The sequence below is a fragment of the Seriola aureovittata genome, chromosome 1, assembly GCF_021018895.1.
Source record: "Seriola aureovittata isolate HTS-2021-v1 ecotype China chromosome 1, ASM2101889v1, whole genome shotgun sequence".
NCBI classification, from domain to species: domain Eukaryota; kingdom Metazoa; phylum Chordata; class Actinopteri; order Carangiformes; family Carangidae; genus Seriola; species Seriola aureovittata.
Window position 1 is genome coordinate 21,427,636 of NC_079364.1, and position 24,758 is coordinate 21,452,393.

General features: G+C 40.6%; 1 protein-coding gene across 2 annotated transcripts in view; it reads left to right on the forward strand.

The window, feature by feature from the left end:
- LOC130167450 (MAM domain-containing glycosylphosphatidylinositol anchor protein 1) overlaps window positions 1-24,758 on the forward strand; it is a 184,345-nt gene that overhangs the window by 49,035 nt on the left and 110,552 nt on the right. For both annotated transcript variants that reach the window (XM_056373664.1, XM_056373673.1), the window contains exon 3: window positions 16,712-16,851. In XM_056373664.1, the coding sequence (XP_056229639.1) occupies window positions 16,712-16,851 (140 nt within the window). The remainder of the gene's footprint in view (window positions 1-16,711; window positions 16,852-24,758) is intronic.

A 24,758-nucleotide genomic window follows, 5' to 3' on the forward strand; every position in this document is an offset into this window, starting at 1 on the left:
TCTGTTGTCTTGTTTTTTTCCCACCATTTCCCTCTTTCTGAAGCCCAGAGTGAAACTACAGAGGTGTTGGGATGACAACACAGAGAACTCAAAGGGCCTGATGCTTTGTGTGTGTGCGTGAGGGTGTGCATGCGCCAAAAAATAAAACTGGAGAAATTGTTAATGCTGTTTGTGATTTTGCATGTACAGTAAATCAATGTGAGAGGTATGTACACCCACACATGCAAAAAATAACGAAATGCTCTCCACTCTCACTGTGCATGGCATGTAACATGCCAAAGACTCTCCAGCTATAGACCTGTATTTGCTGCACAGTTCAACTGTTTCTTTCCTTTCCTTTTGCACACTGAACCGGCTCATTTAAAAGTGTTCATTAAACACTTTAATTTCGTGTTGAATTTCTCACCCATGACCAGTTTCACACTGTTTTTTTAAATGAATTACTATCCTTTTGAAGTATCAGAAGCGGCACTCAGTGTTAGCCTTTCATTCTCTGATCCTTATTTCATATTTGACAAGTTATTAAGAACGTGATGGCATGAACGCTTGTATTAAAGTCTCATGATTGTGTTGTTTTTTAGCTAATTTCAGTGATAATCACCCAATAAATGAACAGTATCTGGTTGTTTGTGATGGAGGGGTTTAGCTGCACGTTCCGGTGAACAGCACAGGACATCAGGTGGTGGTCAGAGCAGGAAAGCAGCTTATACTGTGTTAACACTGTTTTTTTTGTCGTGCTATTTGTCTGTCTCTCTTTTGATTTCTTACCATTTGTCCTTTCTCTAACTCTTGTTATCATTCCCACTCTTGTCTGTCTCTTTGTCAATCTGTTATTGTCTAACTATCCACCCTCCTCAGGGGTTTTGCGTCTGACTGTTCTCAGCTGATAGTAAGTGTTACTTTAATTAATGCTGTTAAAATATCTCATTGTTGATGAGACACTCTTTGTCTCTCACACACATTTAGTCACAGAGTAGATTTGTTTTTCTGGGCTTTATTTTGCAAATCTGAGAAATATGGTTTTTGATCCTGTAAAGAAAACGCCTCAGAAAAACATGTCAGTAACCTTTTCAAGCCATTGGGACCCTTCAGGCACTGTTTTCCAACCCTCACTGTGCTCCCAAACCATAGTTTTAAAAAAATACACTAATACTGCTGTAATACTTCTTATTACAGCAGCAATAATTCTTATGCCTTGCTTCTCTTACCTTGTTCATAATCAACACACTGTCCTTAGGGTATGTAGGGTATGGGGTATGTTTGCAATGTCTGGGAGGAGACAGACAAAAAGAAAAAGAAAAGGTGGATAGGCTCCAAGATGTGATTGTTGCATCGCAGTCAATACTCGTGTGTGTGAGGAGAATGTAATTCAAAAGTTACCGTGGAGAGAACAAACAAACATGTTGTCACAGATTGAAATGGACCGTGCGCTCACCATCACGCACACTCCATTAAGAAGCACAGATGTCCAGTTCTACTTTGTGTTTCAACTGGCTGCATATTTTTTCTGTAAGCCCATGATTGGACATGATGCCTCTACTCTGGCAATGAATTTTGGGGCTTACCGTTCATTCCTGTCAGATAAGTCGGTATGTGATGCATCATCAGTTGGCAAATAATCCATCGGGATCTCTATCTGCCTTCAGTGTTCCTCTCTCTGTATGAAATTGCAGTTTGGCTCATATATATTATCATCACACATATCAAATATGTCGTGGAAGACAGAGGCTTTATCATATTGAAAGAGATCTAAGATATCTACAGCAGACAGACGGACTGACAGGAACAGTGGAAAACTTTTGGTAAAGTTTCTTTTCTCAGAGTCTTTTTCTTTATTCTGTTCAGGTTCTTTTCTCCGCTGAACAATCTTTACTCTGTCTGAAGTAATTTGGATAGATAGTTTTTTTTTTCTTTCCCCAGGTCTCTGAAACATCAGAAAATTATGAACATTCAGAATCAGGAACGGGTTGTTTTATTACACTGCTCTTTATATAACAGTTCCTCAGCCCATAATTTATGGAGACCTGGTGTGATTAATGATCACCCCTCCCCCCAAACAGTGTGAAACACACTAGCGAGAAATTCCCTAAATGTCTACAAACCACTTTGTTTAGGTAAAGAAGAACTTTAAATTTGACATGAAAATGCATTCAAGTTCTTCAGCTCTGGATTACACTACAGCCTCTGTTCTTCATGGGGGGAGGAAGTCAGAGATCGTGTGTCCAGAAAAGACAGGAAATTAACCGAATGTTCAGTTCATGCAGGACAAGTGAACAGAGGACCTCAGTAGTCACTGCAATACTTCAGCACATTTTATCAGCGACATGTTCATTATGATTATCACAAATAGAGAAGGTACATACATAATATATAGCCTATATGTGAGCCATTAGTTGCACAAGGGAGTGCTGTAACATAGTGGCACTTTGAGAAGAAATTTTATATAGAGTCAACTCTTTCATTTAATGAATGTAACTTTACAATCAGCAAAGAAAGAAAAGCTTTTGACTGTATTTGATTTACAGTTGGTTGATCTGGCTGGCTTGAGTGACACTAAAGTATTCCGGTTATGCAGAACTACATTTCTTTATTAATTCACATCTACAGCTAATTAGAGGCTTATTCAGAATCATGTTGTTGTTGTTATTATTATTGTTGTTGTTGTTGTTGTTTGTGTGGGTTTCCTCTCACAGGCCAAATACAGATCATGTGAACAGGAAATGATCCGTAAGTGTGAAAGTGACTGTTAATGTGTTTAAGTGTGTTGTTAGCCCAGTGATAGACGGGTGACCTGTCTCGGGTGTGCTCTGTCTCTTGCTCAGTCTATGCTGGGATTGGCTCCAGCCCTCAGTGACTCTAAACAGGATAAGTGGTCCAGAAAAGGAAAGGAAAGATTTAACATTGCTTGTGGTGTAGCATGTATTATATCTTCTTTCTCAGCAAACATTACATTTCAAGCTAAAAAAGAAATAAGATTCACACTTAGCTACCAGATTAACCTGCAGACCCTGGCTTTTTTTTTTTTTTTTTGCATTGACCCATCTTTGGCTTTCAAGCCAAACAGCCACATCAAGGTTATCCTCTGCGAGCTATCCCTGTCAGGTTTTAGCGCACAGCTCGCTGCTCCAATTTCATCTAAGGGCTCATCCAGGGCAGGCCTATAGCAGATAATTCATCATAGCTGATGGTACTGGGTATTACACACACATGCACACACACAGACACACATTTGAGGCGAGTTTCACTTTTCACTAATTCATTTTTTTTTTTTTTCAGTTTTTCTCACTGGAAACTGAATTATTTAGCTTTCTGAGGTACATTAAAAGAGACTGTATAAAACACACACAGGCAGGAACAGCATACGGTATGTGTGCATCTGTATGTGACCTGTGTGTTCAGTAAGCAGTCAGACCCATCTTCTCATTTCAATTACCATTAATTATTAATTACATAAACTGCAAAGCACAGCACATTGAATTGAAACTCTCTCTATAACGTCACTGACTAAAGAAATCTCCCAACTGCAGTTATCCTTGAAACCTTCCCCACCTCTCTTTCTCCTCCTCCTTCCCCTCCCTCCCCCATAAACTCTGGACATTGTTTACAGTGGACATCATGTAAGAGAAACGGGGGATCATTTTCAGAAATGTTGTATTTGTTGTGTATTATAAACCACTCTGATGATGTGGTGATTTCCATAACAGTCAAGCTTAGTGAACGCCGCAGCTTGTATGAAGGGGAAGAGTTTTTGTGAGCGTGTCATCAAGCTGAGTTGTTTTCCAGTGAGACAGATTTACAGTTTCAAAAAACAGTTGCTAACATGCAATATCTTCTTCTAGCTCCCCCCCTCCACACACCTTCAGTAGCTGTAATTACCATGGCTTGTCTTTGCCAAATACACCAGATGTTAGTTCCCCGCAGCCTACGCCTTAACAGTCTTACACAGTTCTCTTACTCTGAATTAAACAGTTAGCAGAGGGGCAGAAAGCGAAAATAGCATCACATTTCACTTTTATCTTGTAGGTATCATAAACACCCGACACAAAAAACATGATTGCTAGATTTAGTATACAGTGCATGCTCTCACAATGCATGAACTGTAGTTACTGTAGGTTTACAAAACCATATCCAGTTCAGATACTGTATTTTTTAATGGGTCATTTAATCAGTTAGTGCCTCACATTTTATTTCTGGTGCTTCCATTTTATTCCTCTGCTGAGTGAGCGAGGTCTGTAAATATGACAGTTTCTTAACTCTGAACTCCTTGTCCTTTGCAACAGCAAACCTTCCTGTTGGAGGACGCATTCACACCAGTGTTTAAAGGTCCCATATTTTACACTTTTCCTGTGTTTTATTTATAAGTCTTGATGTCTATAATAAGATATATTTGTGGTTTTAAGTACCAAAAACATCACAAGTATAGTTTTACGTCTCCTCTCTCACACTGCTCTCTGGAGCTCTAGCAAGAATAGGGTATTTTGTGTCGGGCTCAGGACCTCCGTTTCTCACGGATTACTTTAGTTTGGTAAAGGCAAATGCTGATGGTCAGTCATTGCTGAACTGAGCTAAACAGACAGTCAGGTTCAGAATGAAATGGTCCAAATTTGCACAATTTTGCTGCGTTGCCTCAATGTTTTTCTGTCTTGTAGCTTGCTAGCTGACAGAATGACTGCTTCGTGTTGTGTTGATAATAAAGTTAAATAAAAAAACAGAACAAAAAAAAATTCATTGAATCTCGATAGTAACTAAAAAAAGGCACACATTAATGAAGTATTATTTATTAATTAGTAAAATGGCTCAGTGATTCTGTGTGAGCCCAATACCAATATCCAAAGTGTGGCTGTTTTGACTTCTACCTCACAGGGAGTTCCATTTGAGATATGAAGTAATTGCTGCTTTCTTGCTTTTTCTCTCAGTGTCTCGCTCTCTGGGGTGTCACCATTTAGTCTGTATCTCTCTCTCTCTTAATTCTTTATCTTTTTCACCTTTTCTTAGTCTCCCTCTCTACATGATTTACACATTGCACTTGTTAGGACCTTTTTTATCTCTGCCTTTCTTCCTCTGTCTCTCCCTATTTAAGTCTCAGCATTTTTCTGTCTGTGACTCTTCTTCTGTCTTGTCTCTCCCTCTGTCTGTCAATTTCAATTTTCCAGTTTCAGACATTTTATTGGCATGGCCGTTAAAACAGAGAGAATACATAATATCTTGCCTCTTTTCTACATCTTGTCTGCACCCTATTCTGCTGCACCCCTCCCCACACACACACACACACACACACACACACACACACACACACACAAATACACACACGCACACACACCTACCTCCCTCCTTACCTGCAGCTCTTACTCTGACCTTTTATTCAAGCGTTTCTTCTCGCTCTCCTCTCCTTTTTTTCCGCTCTCCTCTCATCCTTTCACAGTACCTCCTTCCTTCCAACCACTTCACCTGAACTGACCACTATGCATAGCCGGCTGTTCTGCTGCAGTTTCCTTGGAAATGCACAAACGTCACATGCGCACAGATGAGAATTCTTTTTTTGTTCATAATGTGTCTCTTGTTCTCTGGTTCTGTTTGTCTGTGTGTGTGTGTGTGTGTGTGTGTGTGTGTGTGTGTGTGTGTGTGTGTGTGTGTGTGTGTGCCATCAGAGTGAGTTGGAGCATTATGGTTGAATAGAATAAGGTCAGGTTGACAGTCAGGCAGACTGATGATGTGGGGCACATGACCCCACACCACACCGCCTTGTCTCCTCTCCTCTCCTCTCCTCTCCTTTCCCTCCTCTTATCTTCTCTTCTCTCCTCTCCTTTCATAGTATAGTCACAGAAAATAGACAATCTCTTCTCATTATGCCCATCCTGCTCCAGAAACATGCATCAACTATAACCATATGTTACACCTAAGGTGATTTGTGTGGCATATGCTGTACAAACACAAAAGGATACCACACACATACACACACACACACACACACACACACATATTTGAAGAAGCAAACCCTTTGCTGCAGTTTCTAAGCCTTGCCAGCTGTTACTGTCCTCTGCCTGTTTCTCTCACTCTCTCTCTTTTCACTGCCCTCATTGTATTTTCTTGTCTTAGCAGATGCTTGTGTTGATTTGAGAGACCCAGAGGTTGGTGGCACTGATGATGTAGGAAGTGTGAAGTGCAAATCTCAAACATCACTTACACGTCTACGTTTTCTAAAGGGAGGCATGGCTTGTGAATCAGTGGCTGCTCCGTCTCGTCTCTTGCTCCTCCTCTGTCCTCCAAGATTAATTTCTTTCACAATGATGCTAAACATCACAGTGCAGGGGTAACAGGACAGTAGGCATAGAGGGAGTAGATAACCTGTGACAACAGTCAAGAGATGAGCTTAAACATTAGATAGCAGGGGTTCATAGTTTTCCTGTCAGGGTGTTAATCTCAGTCTCAGACTATTAAACAATGTGAGTGATTTTATTCTGAAAATCCCCAGGAGGGGGCTTACAGTTTAAAGTGGGAAGTGTGTGTGTTTGTAAGAAAGGCCTGATATGACTTGTTGGTTCAGCATCAGAAAAACTGGATAGATTATGCTCAGTTAAGATCACCTAACACACAGATAACAACAATCACAAAACGTAATACTTGTGATGATGGTGACTTTACACTTAATTAGTTGGAAAAGAAATCTGCAAGAAGCCATGATGTGTTCAATTATCCTCTGGCAGAAAGCTACTGTTGCTTTGAGCAGCACTAAGCTCCACTCAGAGCAATGTGTGTGTATTTTACATGTGTTTAAGACTGTATCTGAACACTTTAAGCTCTAATCAAGGTATCAGTATGTGCGGTTACAACTCTACCCTCATGCTGATGTATTGTTCAGTTTATAAATAAAGGTGATTGAGAATGCTTTTTTCTTTTCTTTGAGATTAATAAAACAAACTTCTCCAATTTTCAGCAAAAGGAAAAATATTGTAATATATGTTTTATAATAGAGTATGAATATATTGTGTAATTTAAGGACAATTCGGCCTCCTTCCCGAGTCATAATGTTTTAGCCAGTGTACATTCAGTCTGCATGGCACTGTCCTCAACAGATCATCAGTACTCAGCATTTCAACAATATCTGTGGCCAAAGCAGCACATTAGCAAAGCTTCACCCGTGTCTACACGGGATGCGTTCAGGCACAGTATAGTCTCAGTGTAGATCTCTTGTATTTTGGCCTTGCTCAGAGCCCGACACACAATCAACGTAGTTACAAGAGAAAAGGCTTGAAGCATAAAAATCCAATTTTGGTATTGCACAGGTGAAACACAGGCCATCATGTGTAAACAGGTGCATTGCAGATATTCCCTTACCTTCCAAATGGATAGATAGTTTACTCCCATTTAAACCTGCCACAATTGGCTATTAACATTTGTTGAGTGCTAACATTTAGTCTGCTTTACAGATGGAAATGTATTCTATCTGAAAAACCAAAATCCTATTAATAAGCAGCCAGGGCTTTTGAACCATAGAATCCCGTGTTTTCACTTCCCAAAGAAACTTGTAGTGGATGCTTGTTCATCTTCTAAGGCCCATTTGGTCAGGTGGAGATAGGTAGAGGCCGAAACTGTTTTTGTGTGTAGAAGGGTTGAATATCAACACAACCGGTAATTGTGCCCATGAAACTCAATAAGGCTGTTAGCCAGTGTGAAATAAACTGTCAACATCCTCTTCCCTCCTCTTCTTTTCTTTTCTCCCCACATCTTTTTTTCTGTTCTCTTCTCTTCTCTTTGTGAATGGAGGTCTTACAAAGAGGATGCCAGTCACACATATCTCTTTATTGTCTCCATCCTCCCTCCCTCCCTCTCCTTGCACTCCTCTCGTCTCCCCCTCTGTCCGTCTGTGCCAAAGATCTGAGCGGTTTTCATCTCTTTGTGGGGACGCTCCCCTCTCTCTCTCCTCTCTTTATCTTCTCATCCTGGGAAAACTAAAGAGCGGCAAACACACTGCTATGGAAGAGTACGAGTCATGTTTGACCGCGCTCTACAAACCCCCGATCACTTCACATCACTCCAGCCCTCCACCACAGGCGTAACCCAGATTCCTCCACCTCTGACTTGTTGTCTTTTCTCTCTGTCTTCTTTTTCACCTCCTTTGTCTATGTTTCACAGGCAACTGTCATTTTATGCACATATTGAATTTGCCTGTTTATGTGGCTGTGGCCTTGTATGGCCCGAGCCCTGTTTGCTATGAAACTGTTTTACAATAAGACGTGCTTGTGTGTATAATATGAAGGGGATTTGCAGACTTAAATGGAATTTGACCTTCCTCTTTGCTGGGTTAGTTAGATTTAATGAAATTTCTGGATTTGTTTTTGGACCTTTTTGGTATCCTATGAGCAAAAACCAAGCGACCATAAGAGTGCAAAAAAAAAGAAAAGAAATTGAGCTTTCTTTAGGATCCAGGTGAGGCATAGTAATTCTCAGGAGCTGAAACAGTATAGAAAAGATGAAACTGGCTGGACAACATGGAGGTCTTTTGAATTTTCTTCTTTCTTCCCTTTCTTCTTGGATTTTATGCCCTGCCTGCCAATAATCTATACTGAACAATATTTCAAAGAGAAGGTTCACTGTCCTTGGATATGATGCTTGCAGGGCTGCCAGGAAACCGCTGCCCCCCTCCCTTTCTCTTTTCCATTACAGTTTTTTTTTTTTTTTTTTTTTTTGTTTCTCCAATTTACCCTCTGCCCTACAATGATCCACCTTTATTAGCTTCTGCTGTCATCTGACACTTTTGTTGATCACACAATCTCTTTGCCCTCTTAAAGTGACTGTGGTGGAAAACACACAGTCGCTCACTGACAAACACTGCTACACACATGCACTCCAGGTATCACAGTATATATCACACACTGTCAAGCACACCCTTACATGCCGATTTAATGATCGTAGAAAAGCCCTCCATTGGTGTGTGGATACTATGAATGAAAGTTTAATCAAGGCTCTGGCTTCGGCTTTATGTAGTCAGTACTGTTGGCTGGCAGAAACACTCTTAACTATCTCCGCCACAGTCGTCCACGTGGGATACGATGGTGGAGTAGAGCTTCAAGCAAATACACATAAACACACACACACACACACACACACACACACACACACATACGTTAACATTAGCAACAGCGCAAGCATGCATAGAGACATGCACAAACAGACTCAACATAAGCCAAACAATAAGGAGAGCGCTAACTCCTGGACACACTGAGATTCAGTATTTAATGTGCTGAATAGATTTCTCTTGCTTTTCCTTTTCTTGTTATGTATCAGCATTTCACCGTCTCTGTGTTTCTTCTGTTTGAATTCTGCATTAAGCTTCCAAAAGCGTGCTGCTGATTGGTGTGTATATGTGTAATTTATTCACATGCTACTGCTGGCTTATTGTCTTCTCCTTCACAGTGGTGATTTAATCAATACCTCTCAGTATGGTGTGTTTTCTCAAACAGGTGACATCTGTTTCCTTTCTCTTTCTTCTTGACAGACTAAAGAGCTCCACAGCCATAGCATATTATCTTGTTTTTCTTGTCTTCACCATACCTCTCAATTCACTCTTCTTCTTTTTTTTTGCATAACAATCAGGTGTCGTGCATTTAAAGAAAATACATTTATTGACTCGCCAGGCTGGGCTGGGTGATACGGCTCAGAGCACGGACATCCGCTTTGATAGCAGAGACGGAGCACAGAAGTCTCTTCACTAATTCATCTGCACACTGGTCTGTCGGCTCCCGTGGCTTCACCTCTTGTAGGAGTCTTTGTTCAGTCTGTCCCACTTATAGATGCCTCCGTTTCAGATATATTTTCCACCTTTCCAAGACCGGTTCTGATGTAAATATTGAACACAAACATTATTGAGGTTTTTTTTTTTGACACAAATATAGAAATTCAAGGATAGTTCATATTAGCACAAAGTCTAATATATTGTTTTTTTTTCTCTCTCCATAAAGTTTCCACATTCGTCGCCCTCTGTGTTAGAGATCAACAGAATTATGATCAGCTTAAGTCATGACACTTTGTAATTGGACTCCTTGAACAAAATGTTCCTGTGTTTGAATATCTGTCTCCTTTTATGGTGAAGTTAAGTGGCTGGACTTCACCATTAGACTGTGCATGCAAATGGAGATCAGTAATATCACTTTTTTCCCACCCGTTTCTTTCTTAACCTTTGAATTTGCTTGAAGGAAAAATGGTGAAAGGGAACTTATATTCAAATGAAGATGGCTGCAAAGCCAGAATCAAATTAGAAGACACAAGTCAGTGAACTAAAAGGCAGCTTGCCGGTGTTTATTCAGGCGCAGTCATGGTTTGGAAACGTGCCATTGAAATCAGCACCAATGAAATTTATGTTTGTATGGAAGAAACAACTCTAGGGGAGGCTGCATCTATGTAGTGGTACAGGGAAACCTTTAGGTGACTTGAAATGTGCTGAAGACTGATTGAAGGATATGTAGAAAAAAGAACACCTGTATGTCTATTTGTTCTTTTGTTGTGTGTGTGCGTGTGTGTGTGTATATGTGTGTTTATAAGAGTGTGTAAGCAGCAGAACAGCAATTTACAGTTGATTGAAAGAACCAAAGAGGTTACCGAAGGTTAGTCCTTTCATTTATAACGGCCATTTAACGGTCAGGTCAAAAGTTAAATCAATGTCCCAGACGCGTTTTGATATCCAGCTCAAATCGAGCCAAAATGAAAAGGCTGGGGTCATGACATCAACCATTTGATCTCGCTCCATCCTGTCTGCGGAGAAGAATCAAGATAAAATGCTGAGGCAACGTGAGTCACTCTGACTTTTGGTCATAAGGCTGTTTTTGTGTGTGTGTCTGTGTGTGATTAGTGTTTCTTTGGGTCAGATGAACACTTCCCTCTATTGCAGTTAATCGATAAAGCCTGTGACTTTTCTCTTGGATACCCACTCTCCACTACTCTTATCTTCTTATAGCCCTTGTTCTTTCCTTTCCTTTCCTTTCCTTTCCTTTCCTGTCCTGTCCTGTCCTGTCCTGTCCTGTCCTGTCCTGTCCTGTCCTGTCCTGTCCTTTCCTTTCCTTTCCTTTCCTTTCCTCTCCTTTCCTTTCCTTTCCTCTCCTCTCCTCTCCTCTCCTCTCCCCCTCTCCTGTCTACTCGTGATGGCAGGGGAAGGGCCAAAGCATCTAAATGGTCTCTTGTGAATGAAGTGAATTGAGACAGAGCTCATTGGCATGCATGAGCAGCTCCCATAAAGTAACTACGCATATCAATCATGCTCTGCGTGACTTCATGTTCGACAGGATTCATGACCTTCTGTGGGAATCCTCTGGCAAGATACAGTACAGTACATGGACACACACACACACACGCACACACACAAAGACAATGACACATGCATGTACATACGCTCAATTTTTCACCAGTGCACACACACACAGACACACACTCTCTCTCATTCACTCTTTCAACCACAATCACACAGACGCTGCTCAGCACTCTGTCAAACTGTCACTGTGGTTTGACACCAGCTCTCCTGTCTCATCATTAGTTTTAGTGAGAGATGTCCTGTCCCCTCAACAAAAACAAACATGGCAGGTGGCGACAAATCAATTAATCAGACGAGGCATTTGCCGATAGTTATGTTTCACTTACAACTAATGTGCATTGAATGTCTCAGAAAGTTTCCAATAATGCATGGGCAACACTTTCAATCAGCATCCCCCGGAACAGTTTTGATCGATGAATCGTCAGATAGATTGCTGTCAAAACAGCAGCTTTCTATGACTGATGATCAGCGTCCATACTAACTGAGCTGATGCACCTGGCACAACACTGTGCCAGGATTTCTACACTATAGGGTCTTCAGCCTTATTTATGCAATTGATTCCTTTACTCTTCTGTTGCCTGTTTAGGATCCTGTATTTAAACTGCATGAATATCCCCAGAAAAATCTGTATCATCACTCTCGTGACACCTGTTTCAGTTACATATTTTCACAATTTAAACAATTCTATGTAGAGATGAGAAAAAATGGCAGTGAGACTAGAAGAGAGAGTCGGTGTCTCTGGAGTGTAACAGGTTGCTTTGTTTGCATCACTCCTTTGGTTTACTTTTCCCAATCCAGCCTCTTCTCCCACTGGCCTAGCTGTCAGTCTCTCTTTGACTGACTGTATCCACCTACTTCTTTCTCTATCTTATGATTATTAGCAACTACTTCTATTCCTTCTACATCTATTTTGTTTTCACCTGACTCCACCTCACCCACCTCACTTGCCTTATCAAATCTCTGTTTACATTAATACATCTCTGCCCCTGCTCGTCTTTTATCAGTCTCATTCTTTCTGACTCTCTGCTTACTGTTTGTCTCTCCTGCAACATCAGTTTTTTCTTTCCTTTTTTTCTTTTAGTTTCTTCCCTATTTCTCTGCTTCTCTGCTTCTCTCCCACGATCATGCCCCCCTTCTTCCTCTCCCTTCCTCCTTTTTTGCCCATCCTCTCTCCCTCTCCTGCCTCTTTCACCTCCTCCTCTCTGTTGCCTTTCTTTCCTCCTCCCCCCTCTTGGTCTCTCTTTCTCTAGTCAATCAGACAGTTGAAGCAGCCAAGCTGCCGGAGGCAAGAGCAAGAGCCGCTCTGTCCGACCTCCCTCCCTCTCCGGAGAGGCAAACTAATGCCGACACGCCAATAAGTTGTAAGGAGACAATTATTCACCATTTATATCAGCTCTCCGTCTATCTGAGTTAGGGCTGCATACCTCTGTGGCTCCCTGGTCTGTTACTCCACAATGTTTTTCATCCTTTTATCCTTTCATGGGTTAAGTTTTCACTGATGGATTGGTGAAGATTTGCACTGGGGAAGCTGTAGCCTAGAGGTTACAGTTTGCCTGTTTCTTGAAGATCATTGGTCAAAAGTGAGCTAAAAGGTGGGAGAAGGGTAGATAAATAAGACATGATCTCCCCTCCCACAGCAACTGCTATCAACGTGCCCTTCAGCAAGGCACTTAACCCCCAATTGCTCTACTGGATCTTCCCAGTATCCAGCAGATAAAGACCGTAATTACACCGGGCAGCTCCCATGAGTGAATGTGTGTAACTGCATGAATCTGAAGCTGAGCCTTTGATGAAAAGGAACAAATGTGAACAGACAACCAGCCGTAGTTGAATTATGATTAAATGGGACTTTTCTTCTTTATTAACAAAACTAAATCACTTGATCTATCTTGGAGAGTAACATTTAAAATCTAACTTATATTTACAGCTTTGGGTTTCCATCAAGTCCATTTGAACATTTCCCCTTATGATGTTTACTGCTCCTTAGTAAGATGGAGAGAACTTAACAAAGCAGCCTGTTTAAATACAAGAGTAATGTAGTATACTGTGTGTGTATGTGTGTGCGCACACATGTGTGTATTTGCATGCATGTGTGTACATGATGGAGAGAAAATGGCTGTGGTGCACTGAGGTTTTTGTGATAAGACTGAAAAGTGAATGATTGACTGCTCTGCCGATGAGCTCCTCAAACACAATAGTGGATATTATGAAGAGTACAGTCTAAAGGAAAAATGCCTTGAGGTAACTTGTGTTGTGATTTGGTTCTACATAAATAAGCTTGAGTATCGAGGCTCATACTCAAACAGAGATTCACTCACATTGTTTCTACAGCATATACACTAAAATCAACATAAGCCGCGTTTCCACCACAGGAACTTTCCCCAGGAACCTTTTGAGGAACTATTCGTGTTTCCGCAGCAGGAACCAGGGTCTAAATTTAGTTCCGGGGCAATTGATCAACCCCCAAAAGGTAGTGGTCTGCAGTGCTGAACAATTCTGACTGGTCAAGTACTATTTCACCCGCAATGTTCAAAAATCCGCAGCGAGCGAGCACCGGGCGAGCAAACACATTTTCCACAAAAAGGTCCGGGAGAAGGTAAAAAAACTGAAACAGAACTTAAAAAAAAATAAAGGACCTCAACAACCGGAGTGGCTATGGTTGCCACCCATCACGTATAATACGGGATCATCCTGTATTTGAAAATAAAATGCTGCATCCTGTATTGAATGAATACGGGACGCAGTTTGTCCCATATTTTCATTCATGTTATGTCCTGAAAGTGCTGTGAATAATAATGATAGTGGGACTTTAGGCCATGGTGGAAACGTAGACAACAATGGGCCAGAGGAAACTTTTAGTTCCTGAAGAAAAGTACCTGGAACTAAAAGGTTTTGGTTGAAATGCGGCTGTACACTCACTAAAAATACATACCAACTGGCATTGTGGGAATCACACCACAAATTCTTTCACTTTCTCTTTTTTTCTGCGAAAAATCCACTTTCAGAAAGCAAGGACAAGGAGCAATCTCCAAAAATGCCCACTTTTATAAGAGGAGACATATTTCATTTTAAACTGGGACAGCCTTTGGAAGAGGCTATTGTAAGAGTGCGCTTCTTTGTGTATTTATCTACCTGGCTTAACAGAACAGCCAAAAGACAATGGCACAGGTTTTTTTTTTAAAAAAAAACACATGGTTGCAGCCAGAACTTAATCAGACCTATTGTATTTTCCATTCTCTCTCTTTCCTTCACTGTTTCTTCAGATAAGAAAATAATCCTTATCTGATAAAGCTGAAATGTCATTAAAAATTGTGGTTTCTTCCGTAGCGATGATGTGATGATGAGGAAGGAATCTCTGCTGACACCGGCTCAGTTGTATATAAAAAAGTTTATTACAAAAACGCACAGCATTGTTTAACAAGCATCAAAACAGCCTGTGAGAGGACCCAAAGCCAAAAAGGATCTTCTCCCGTTTTTCCCCAAAACCATACAATTTATAGGCTGAATAACCTCTAGTTACATATTCATGACCTAGCTGATTCCTAATAACCTATAGAGGTACAGAGCCAACATTTATGTCCAAACATGGTCATTCGATATGAAGTTAAAACATACCGTAAATTTTATTATGAAAAACAAAAGTCAGCTCTTAGGAATGTTTTGGAGACAGGAACTGAGGGGGTGCTCACCCTCTTCTGGCGCCTGATCTCTCTCTAGGGTGTCTCCTTAAACATTCCTATCCTTAACTCACAAAACAGACACCACAAAATGTACAGCTGTAAACTACGAACGGCTCCAGCTCATTCCACAAAGGACAACACACAGAGACAGATTCTGAGCCTTCTCTAATTCTGAACATGATTTCTGGCTCCCGATCGCGTTCTGCGTTGTTATGTCCGATCGAGGTTTAAGGTGAACAGGCCGCACACTTTCTTCCTGTCTGCTCAATGATAACAGTTGTAGAGAACAGTGAAGATTTGTTCTCCCTGTGAATCGATGCTAATCACATCATTGTGCTGCACTGTCCCCCACGCCTCTCTCTGGGGCTTCACACTCCTCTCTGGCCTTTTCCCCCACACCCGCTGCTTTTCTCGCTCTGCCTCTGTCTCTCCCCTCCTCCCTCCTGTCTCCCCTCATCATAAGGGAGGTGAAGCCATCTGAGGCTACTTGCACGCAAGCCAGCCCTCCTCTTGGGTCAGTGTTGTGTAGACTCTGATATTGTAGTTATCACTATTGCAGAGATCTCCCATCATGCATCTATCATCCATTATTTCTGCGGCTGCCGGCACGACCTGTTGTCTCCTCAGCATTGTAAAAAAAAAAAACCTGTGTATGGTGCAGGGCAATATGTTGAAGAACATTAAGAAGATCTGAGACCAGATCTTGCTTTGGTTTTTACTTAAATGTGTCAAATTAACTATGAATTTTGCTACTCGTTCACTGTAACTATTGGTTCTCAAGTGTTTGAACCAAGGAACCCAGTCACTGAGAAGCATCCTCAGAATGTTGTCACATTAATGACATGACGGTATTTGGTTGTGATATTTGAGTTTTGGATTGTTACTCAGCACGGCCATAATGCTGCCTTAATGCTTCTGACACTGGGCAAAGCTCACAGTTGAGAAACGAACATGCTGAAATCTTTGGTCCCAGATTTGGAGCTTTGGCGAATTAAGACGAGCATCAGGAATGTAGGAATTTACAAACGAGCCAATCAAAATACGACATAAAATGACATAATGCTGCTCCTGCAAAAAAAAACAAACATATTACCTAAAACTCACTCTGCAGACTCGAAAAGTGATTCTCCCCTGTTCTTCATTTTTTGATGTTTATCGATCACTTTATTGTCATGGGCGCTATTAAAACATGAGAGCAGATAGATGACACAAGTTAAAGACATGTCTCTTTTTGCAGATGTTATCATTATTATTTTGTAACATCAGCGCTGTGATTTACCAAGCAGTCATTGCACCATCTGACATACCTCAAAAATGAAATCATCATCATTGTCTACATTGTATAAGACAAAACCTCTGTCCCAGAGTGAAGAATCAACCTTTTGACCTTCTAATGGAGACCAAACTTTCAATTTTCCAATAAACGTCTGTATCTCTTGTCAAACACCAACACGTGTAACACCCCAGCATTTTTGTAAAAGGCTTTGTTCATGCAGATGCAGGAGTAATGTGATATATTTATTTATCTGAGTCATCGATACTAGCAGTAGTATTACACATACACCCACAAGACAATGACCTTTCTTGTGCTGCAGAGATGTTACTAAATATGCAATGTGGTTTCTCTCCCTCTGTGTTTGTGTGTATACGTGTATGTCCGCATGGCTACATGTCTGTCTCTGCCTGTGTGTGTGTGTGTGTGTGTGTTTGTCCATGCGTTCACTCACAGCTCCAGCCAATGCCCAGATCGTGCACTCAGGCGCAGCATGTAACGTCAAGGATGATAACATCAGCGAGAGAATCTACACCATCAAAGAAGGAGACACACTAGTGCTTCAGTGTATTGTTAAAGGACACCCACGACCACAGGTAAGCTCCCAAGCCACCTGCTGAACACGTGTGTGCCAGAATATTTATTAATGTACTGTTTTATGTACATGTTAATGCTGATCCTGTAATCCAGAGTGAGATTTGAGACTGAAGGACATGGACAATAGAGGCTCAGAACACAAGCTCTCAACAATCCAACATGCTTTACTCAATATTCAATATATATGAACATGGGAACTGATGGATAGAGAGATTGACAGATGATTTGTGTTTGGATGGATGAATGAAGCTTTTTGGTCAAATTACACAGATATTAATATACTTTCTGAAATGGTTTCTTCAGATTAAAGCTGTCTGATAAAAATGTGTGGAGTACATTGCTTTAAATATATATAAATAGAATATGATCAAATAGAATAATCAACATCAAGTTGGCTCTTTCATTTTATTCTACATGCATATTGATATAGATAATCAAACCACAACATCAGAGCCGTGCATCTTTCTGAAAATAACACCCGTCAATCCTCCAGCCAATCAGAGTTGAGTACTGTCCTAGACAATGGTGTAATCAATGAGCTTAGATCAGCACTTATGTCTGTGTCTATCATCAAGAAGTTTCAGATTTGCAGAATTCGACTTAAATCTTAGTGGATTGTCAATATAGGGCTCAGATTTAAGCTAACATCCAAGCTAATGTGAGAGTCTCATTTTTCCGACACAAATGTAGCAAGGCCCAAGGTCATAACAAGCTATTCATGTTGTTATAACGCATGAATGCCTCCTTAAATTTGCCAAAAGTTGACTTTGTTTACATGTATATGCAAGCATGTTTGGGGGGAAAAACTTGCTGGTGACTGAAAAGACTGCAGGTAATGTGGACATGTTCCATGATTACTTACAAAACATGCCCTGACCTGGCTAGCATAAATTATATGATGTATCCATGAGCCATTACTCATATTTCTAGTGTCAGTCTGCTTCTGCTTGTGCTGAGTCACACAGTCTCTGTCTCTCTTTTACTCACCTTACAGTGGCACAAACCAAAACCATGCCCTGAACCAACGATCTCGGTTGGACATTGATGTCAGTTGGCTTTTACCTGAGTCATTTGTCTTGTTATTGACACCTTCAGTACATTTGGTTTAGAATTATACAAGTTGTGTTGATGAGTAGGGGCAGCAGTATGTAGAGAATATGCTTTGTGACTTGAAGGTCATGGACTTAATTCCCCAGAGCGGCAGGCTAAATGTGCTCTGCCTGCTGTAAACAGTTACTTACAATTTACTTACAGTTTGCCTTTTAGCAAGGCGAACTATGCAGCTTAACTAGTGGATCTTTCACATATGGCGCATACAGATATAATACAAAACACAAGGATCATGTGTTAAAATGAATACATGTGAGTCGGCTATGTGATAAGTCACAGTATGAAATCGTTTGTTGTCCAGCGCGTACTTTTCAGCACGTGACTGAATTTCCTCCAGTCCTTTTAAACTGCGTTGGAAATAAGTGAAGAAGAACAAATGCTATTATACAACAGCCCAGACTGGGACACGCATGCTGTGTTTGGAGTGCAGCCAGTTACTTGGTTTAAAAAGAGCATTCATTCATTCTTCTCTAAAGACACATGCAATATATATTTAAGGCCACATACTATATGCCTGTTCATACAAACGCACAAAAAAAACACCTAACTATGCAAGCAATCGTACATATATTTCAACAAAAACACGCACACACACACACACACACACAGAGAGCAGTAGTCTCAGCCAACACTGGACACATCTGGTTTCCTGGGTTGAACTCCAGCAAGGAGATCAGGGTGTGTGTGTGTGTGTGTGTGTGTGTGTGTGTGTGTGTGTTTGTGAACTTACAGAGCTTGATGTAAAATAAACTGAGGTGACTGCAAAGGGGTTGTGTGTTTTGTGTGTATTTGTGTGGGAGTGTGTGAGGTGAGAAAAGCAGTGTTCCCCACGGGTGCATGTCCACTGGCATCATATCAACATGAATAAAACAGTGCCTGAGAGTCTAGGCCTTGCTTTCTTCTGTTTGTGTTTATGTGTGTATCGACTGTGTGTAAGTGTGTGTGTGTGTGTGTGTGTGTGTGTGTGCGCAAGAGGCAGTGTGCTTGTGTGATTGTAGATGCAAACTAATTATCTGTATGTAGCTGCAATATCTGATTACATACTGAATCTTGACCTAACCTGCTTATACTAACTGCAGCTGTCATTTCTCATTTGGACCATCCATCTTTCTCTCTCTCTCTCTCTCTCTCTCTCTCTCTCTCTCTCTCTCTCTCTCCCTCTCCCTCCCTCCCTCTCTCTATCTCTCTCTCACACACACAAACGCACACACACACATATACATATTGAAAGGCTGTATTCCCAAAAACAAACACAAGCTAACTTTTAATCAAATTTTTATTTTCACCAGCGCTAGAATAATAATCATTACACAAAACGTACTTGGAAAAACATACTACACAAATTCATTCCCCTGGAGCAGTTCAAACATGTAGGAAATTGTGTCAGTGATTGCTTGTTCTCTGGGTCGGAGGTGGAAGTGTTTTTTGAATAATGATCACATTTGGTCACATTGTCAGAATGTAAAATATATATAGTGTGTGCACAAGCAAAACTTCCGCTGCCTCTGGCAAAGAGATAATGGTTGAATGAATTTATGTATAAAATGTGTATATGGACACACACTGACAAACAAAGGCAGAACGAGATAAACGGACTTTGGTGAAGAGTTTCAGCAGTGAAAACATTTGAGTTCCCAATGCACTTGGAGGAAGGGACGACATATCTTGATTAAATCATCAACATATCATCTTGAGCAAAATATATATATGTATGTAAGGCTTAGATCAAAAGTGTTTTTAAAGCTACTCCCAATTCCAGGCTAGGAAAAGTGAGCCTGGGAGGATAGACTATCTGACAAGGGGTCAAGGCAGATCAGAAGAAGGAACATTTGTCTTGACTTTGGAACGAATATGTGTGATCAAAAAAAAAAAAAAGTTTGCGTGTAAATATAGATTCAAATATACAACAGGTTGAAATATATAATGTAATAACTTAATCTTGAATGCAGCCCATGTCGTTGAACGCTGTGAACGAGAAGCAAACAAGTAGAACAAGGCTGTCAAGTACAAGGTGGCTGCACACTCACAAACACACACACACACACACACACAAACACACATGCACACATACACATATACACATGTAAGAAGAGGACGAGGGAGAGACTAGATACGAGACAAGAGATTAGATAATAATGACAGGATGAAACGCCGTAAGGACAATAAAATAGAAATTGAACAGTGAAAGACGACGGTGGCACCGTAGGAATGAAGAAAGATACGGTGATAAGAGATAAGAGAAAAAAATGGTGATGCTTATGTGATAAAGAGGAAAGAACGATTTAATGTCAAGATAATCATGTGTGCATATCTGTGTGTGTGTGTTTGTTGATCTCAACTTGCACAGTGCACGCATTGCTACCAAATGCATGTAGTGCAGGCAAACACAACACGTATGTATTAGTTCTATAGAAGAGAAAGAAGAGAAAGAGATTTAATTTTAAAAATTGTACTTGTTTGAAGTTGTTGCGTGCTAACAATGAGGGTTTGACTGCTCAACCTTTGTCACACATCATCCCATATCTTTTTTTTGTAACCATCAACTGGATGCTAAAACCTTAAAAGAAACAAATTCTGCCAAAATAAGTAGAAAAAAAAAAAACCTGATATCAGCATTTGTCATGCTAGCCTGTTAGCATAGATTGGAATAGAATAAAATAGAAGTGAACAGTGAGTGCTGACCTCTGTCCCAGTGCGTTCTGCTGGAGTAGCACACTGCAGAATTCTGCATTTGGTCCCATTGGGCTTACAGAGTTTCCACTGCGCTCCACTGGCTGTATTGATAACCTGATCCCTGTCATCCCAGCTCTCCTTCAGCCATCCTTAGGCTACAACTTTCCATACCACCTCTTCTTTACAGACACGGACCCCGGGTTCTGTCACTGCACAAAGTTGTGTTGTCTGAGGAGATTTTTCTTTTATATTCTTTGGCCATTGTGAGCAAAAAAATGGAAGCACATAAAGCCCCTTTTCTTCTGGCCGAGTGTGCTTTACTGCTACACACCCAAATGATCAAAAGAAGATGTTGCTTCCTCATTCTGACCAAATGCCTCTTATTTGGTAATTGCCTCATACATTTGATTTACATCTATATATCTAAGTGTATTCAACTGTAGTGCTGAAAAAGTTCTGAAAGTTCTGACCTATTAGCAGTGATCCTTGACAAATATATTGTGTACATGGAAAGCATCATTAAAACTAGAATAACCGCTTCGCAGTTGTATGCCTCCGCCACTCAGATTAATTTCAGGTTACATCCCTTATTATCCAGTCATAAAACATATTAACCATTTGTGTGAAATTTTGTCATAATGTCTGTGTGAAGTCTTGAGTAATCGCTAAAAAGTGTTTTCTGAGGTCATCGTGACCTTGACCTTTGATCACCAAAGTCTAATCACTTCATCCTTGAGTCTAAGTGGACATTTTTGCAAAATTTGAATTGATTCCTTCAAATAGTTGTGGAGATATTGCATTCAAAGGTCCAAAATTATGTTTTATGAGGTCACCGTGACCTTGACCTTTGACCTTTAGCCACCAAAATCTAATCAGTTGAGTCGAACTGAATGTTTGTGCCAAATTTGAAGAAGTTCTGTCAAGGCGTTTCTGAGATATCGTGTCTAAGAGAATGGAACAGACGGATGGGCAACCCAAAACCAACACGCCTCTGGTTCTGCTGTCGCCGCCGCAGAGGCATAAAAATATATGCAGCGTATCCAAGGCAGATTGGTCAGCCACAGCAATTGCAAAGCCTAGTAATATCTAAACAAACTGTTGCCGAAACATTTAAGAAATGCTGTGGCGTTTTGCTTTCATACTAGCAATGGTCTTGTAAAAGTTAGTTTTGATAGTTTTCATCTCTATTCTTTGGCGTATTCACCTCATAAAGTTAAAAAAGAAAACAGTCAAACAGCCAACAAAAGTGAATCATGTCTTCTCCCTTATTTATTTATTTTTTTTATCATTTTCACTGAGAACTTTGCATTGGCCTCTAGGTGTTGGCAGACCCACAAGATGTTCAAGTCCTCTGGCTGCCTTGTTATTATTTATGGATGTACTCCAGTTTAGTGTGAATGTCCTCATAATGCTCTCTGTATTCACCCTTCAGAGAAACAATATGCTTACAAATCTGTGCTGACAACATTTTAATACATTTATTGATAAACACACGCACTGTAGAACAGACCACACTGACTCTTTAAAAAACATTGGAGCTTTATAATTTATTAATCAGATAAGATGTTTCATAGCAGTTCAGAATCTTCTATCTGTGTCTGGTTTGTAGCTGTGGGAGAGCTGCTCGCGTCCCACATTTTGATGGGTCTATTTAAGATCATAGGAATAAGATGTATGAGTTCTGATTGGCACTGTTTTTTTGTTTTGTTTTTGTTTTGTTGGGTTTTTTTTTTTTTTTTTGCATTCTCACTCTAGATGTGTTACTGTAAAAGACTGTACTGTACATTATTATCATTTATTTATTTGAATGTAAGGACTATTTTGCTCATTCTGCTCTGACTGAGATGATGATGCCGACTTTCCCGTCCACTTTCCTCACTTTCCCTCTTGCTTCACCCTCAGAAGAGGGAGGATCCAATTTAGCCATGTGAGGCCAGCCCAATAAATAGCTGCTTTACTGAGAATGAGTCTGATTGAGGATTTATCCAATCCTTTATCAAGACTGATTGTTTACCTTTGCCTCAGCTAGATTGGATTGAAAAGGGAGCTCTCACCCTGATCCATACAGAGGAGAGAGAAATCTAATCATTTCTCTCTCTCTGTCTATCTTTCTTTGTCTATGTCTTTCTTTCCCCCTTTTTTTTGTTGAAGCCTTTTTCCCTCATATTGTCTCTTTCTCTGCCTCCTTCGCTTTGTCTTGCTCACTCTTCACATGTCTTTCTACTCTCTGCACTTCTTTCATTCCTGTTGTATTTCTCTCCACCTCCAAGCTGATCTTTTTTTCCCCCCTCCATTCCTGTGTTAGATCTCCTAATTTCTCCATCCCCCTTGCCTCTTTCTCTATTTCTTTTCAGCTTTCTCTCTCTTCTATCTTCTCTACACTTCAGACCAAGTGCAACAAGCCATACATCAAGTCAGAAACAGTTAGTTCACCTGAAGGAGCTGCTTGGTTTGGGAAAAGTCAATTTTGCATGCATATTATTAAAACAGAACAGCTGGTTCAAACTGAATGTTTTTTTTCTCTCTTTCAGGAGAAAAAAAAACCCTTAGACCATTTTAAGATACTTGATGCATTTCAGTACAGAGTTTCAAGGCTGTAGGCTGCAGGGTGAAGCAATGATATGCAATGACTTTCTCCTATACTGTCCTGCTCATTGATTATATCCCTGAATATTCTAAGACTCCTCAAAGAAAGAAAGAAAGAATAAACCTTAGTGTTAGAGGTCACCTAGAAGGTGCTTGTGGCATCGCTCAAGTTACCTCCACGGAGAGCAGGGATTTTAGTTAACAAAGCACTGTAGTCTCGCACAAAGCTTTTCTTGTTGCACACATACATACACACGTGGGCACACTCTCGGGCACACACACACACATATAGACACACACACACACACACACACACTCACATGGCTTCTTCAAGAACACAATAGGAGAGTAAATGGTTTTTCTGAAAGTGATTCCTACCTCCTCATTATTTATTCATGGGTCTGCTGGTCATTGCAACCTTGAGACGGGCGTGTGTGTGTGTATATGATGAATTCTATAAGAGAGGAAAAGGTGGAGAGAGCCCTAGAAGAGAAAAGTGGAGAGGCAGAGAAAAGAAAGAAGTGGGGACGGATGGATGGAGGGAGGGAGACGAGGGCTGTGGTCTGGAATGTGGGTTTGGATTTCCGTCCTTGAGGGGTGAGTGGAAGGCGATCGATAGTGAGGCTGAAAGCAAGGCTGATCGGGTGGCAGCACGAGGCTGCATAGGCACTCAGTGGGAACACGACCTAGACGCAAACAAGGTCACTGTATGACCCCTAACTGGATGGAGGGACAGAAAGAAAGAGGGAAGAATAGAGAACTAGATCGAGAAGTAAAAGGGGAGAAGCAGAGGTCGAACTTGCAACTTGGAACGATTTTTTATCTCCCAGGTTTTCTCTGTGAAAAATTAAATATGGCAGCAAAATGACGGAGAAACACGGGAGGATAAAAGAAACATATGATATAGGGTAACGGACAGAGATATGTCCTAATGGAGTAAAATGAGAAGAAGATGCAGCATTGTAGACATGAAAACTCATAACATTTATGGTAAGATGTATTTCAGAAAAAGAAAGCAGGAAGAGAACCTTTGCTTTGATGACAATTAAAACCTTAACAACATGTTTTCTTGTGTCTTAAATAAAACCACACGATGCAACAGCCACAGCCATATGGTTTCATATATGAAACGTGTGAGTGTTTGAGAGTATGAATGTGAGGAAGACTGTGGGGGACAGAGACAAAGCAAGAACACACTCAAAAAAAAAAAAAATAGAGGCTGGTGAATGTGGGTGATGACTAAAGCACTATGCTAAGGACATGCTGACCAGTAATGAAAGAGACAAACTGGATCAAGAAGGGACGATGAGCGGATGAATTGTGCTTATTTTGTTTATTCTGTAAGTTTTTTTCAACTAAAGAACAGATCAAAATGAATCTACAGTGTTTAACTACATAGGCTTTCCAGGAATTTTCGAATGTTGCTGATGTTGCTCTCTCTTCATTCAGTCTTTTTGAAGGTCATTGTATTATTTGGCTGCATACAGACACTTTTATGTAAGTAGACAAAGCAAAATGCAGCATAGACATAGACAAA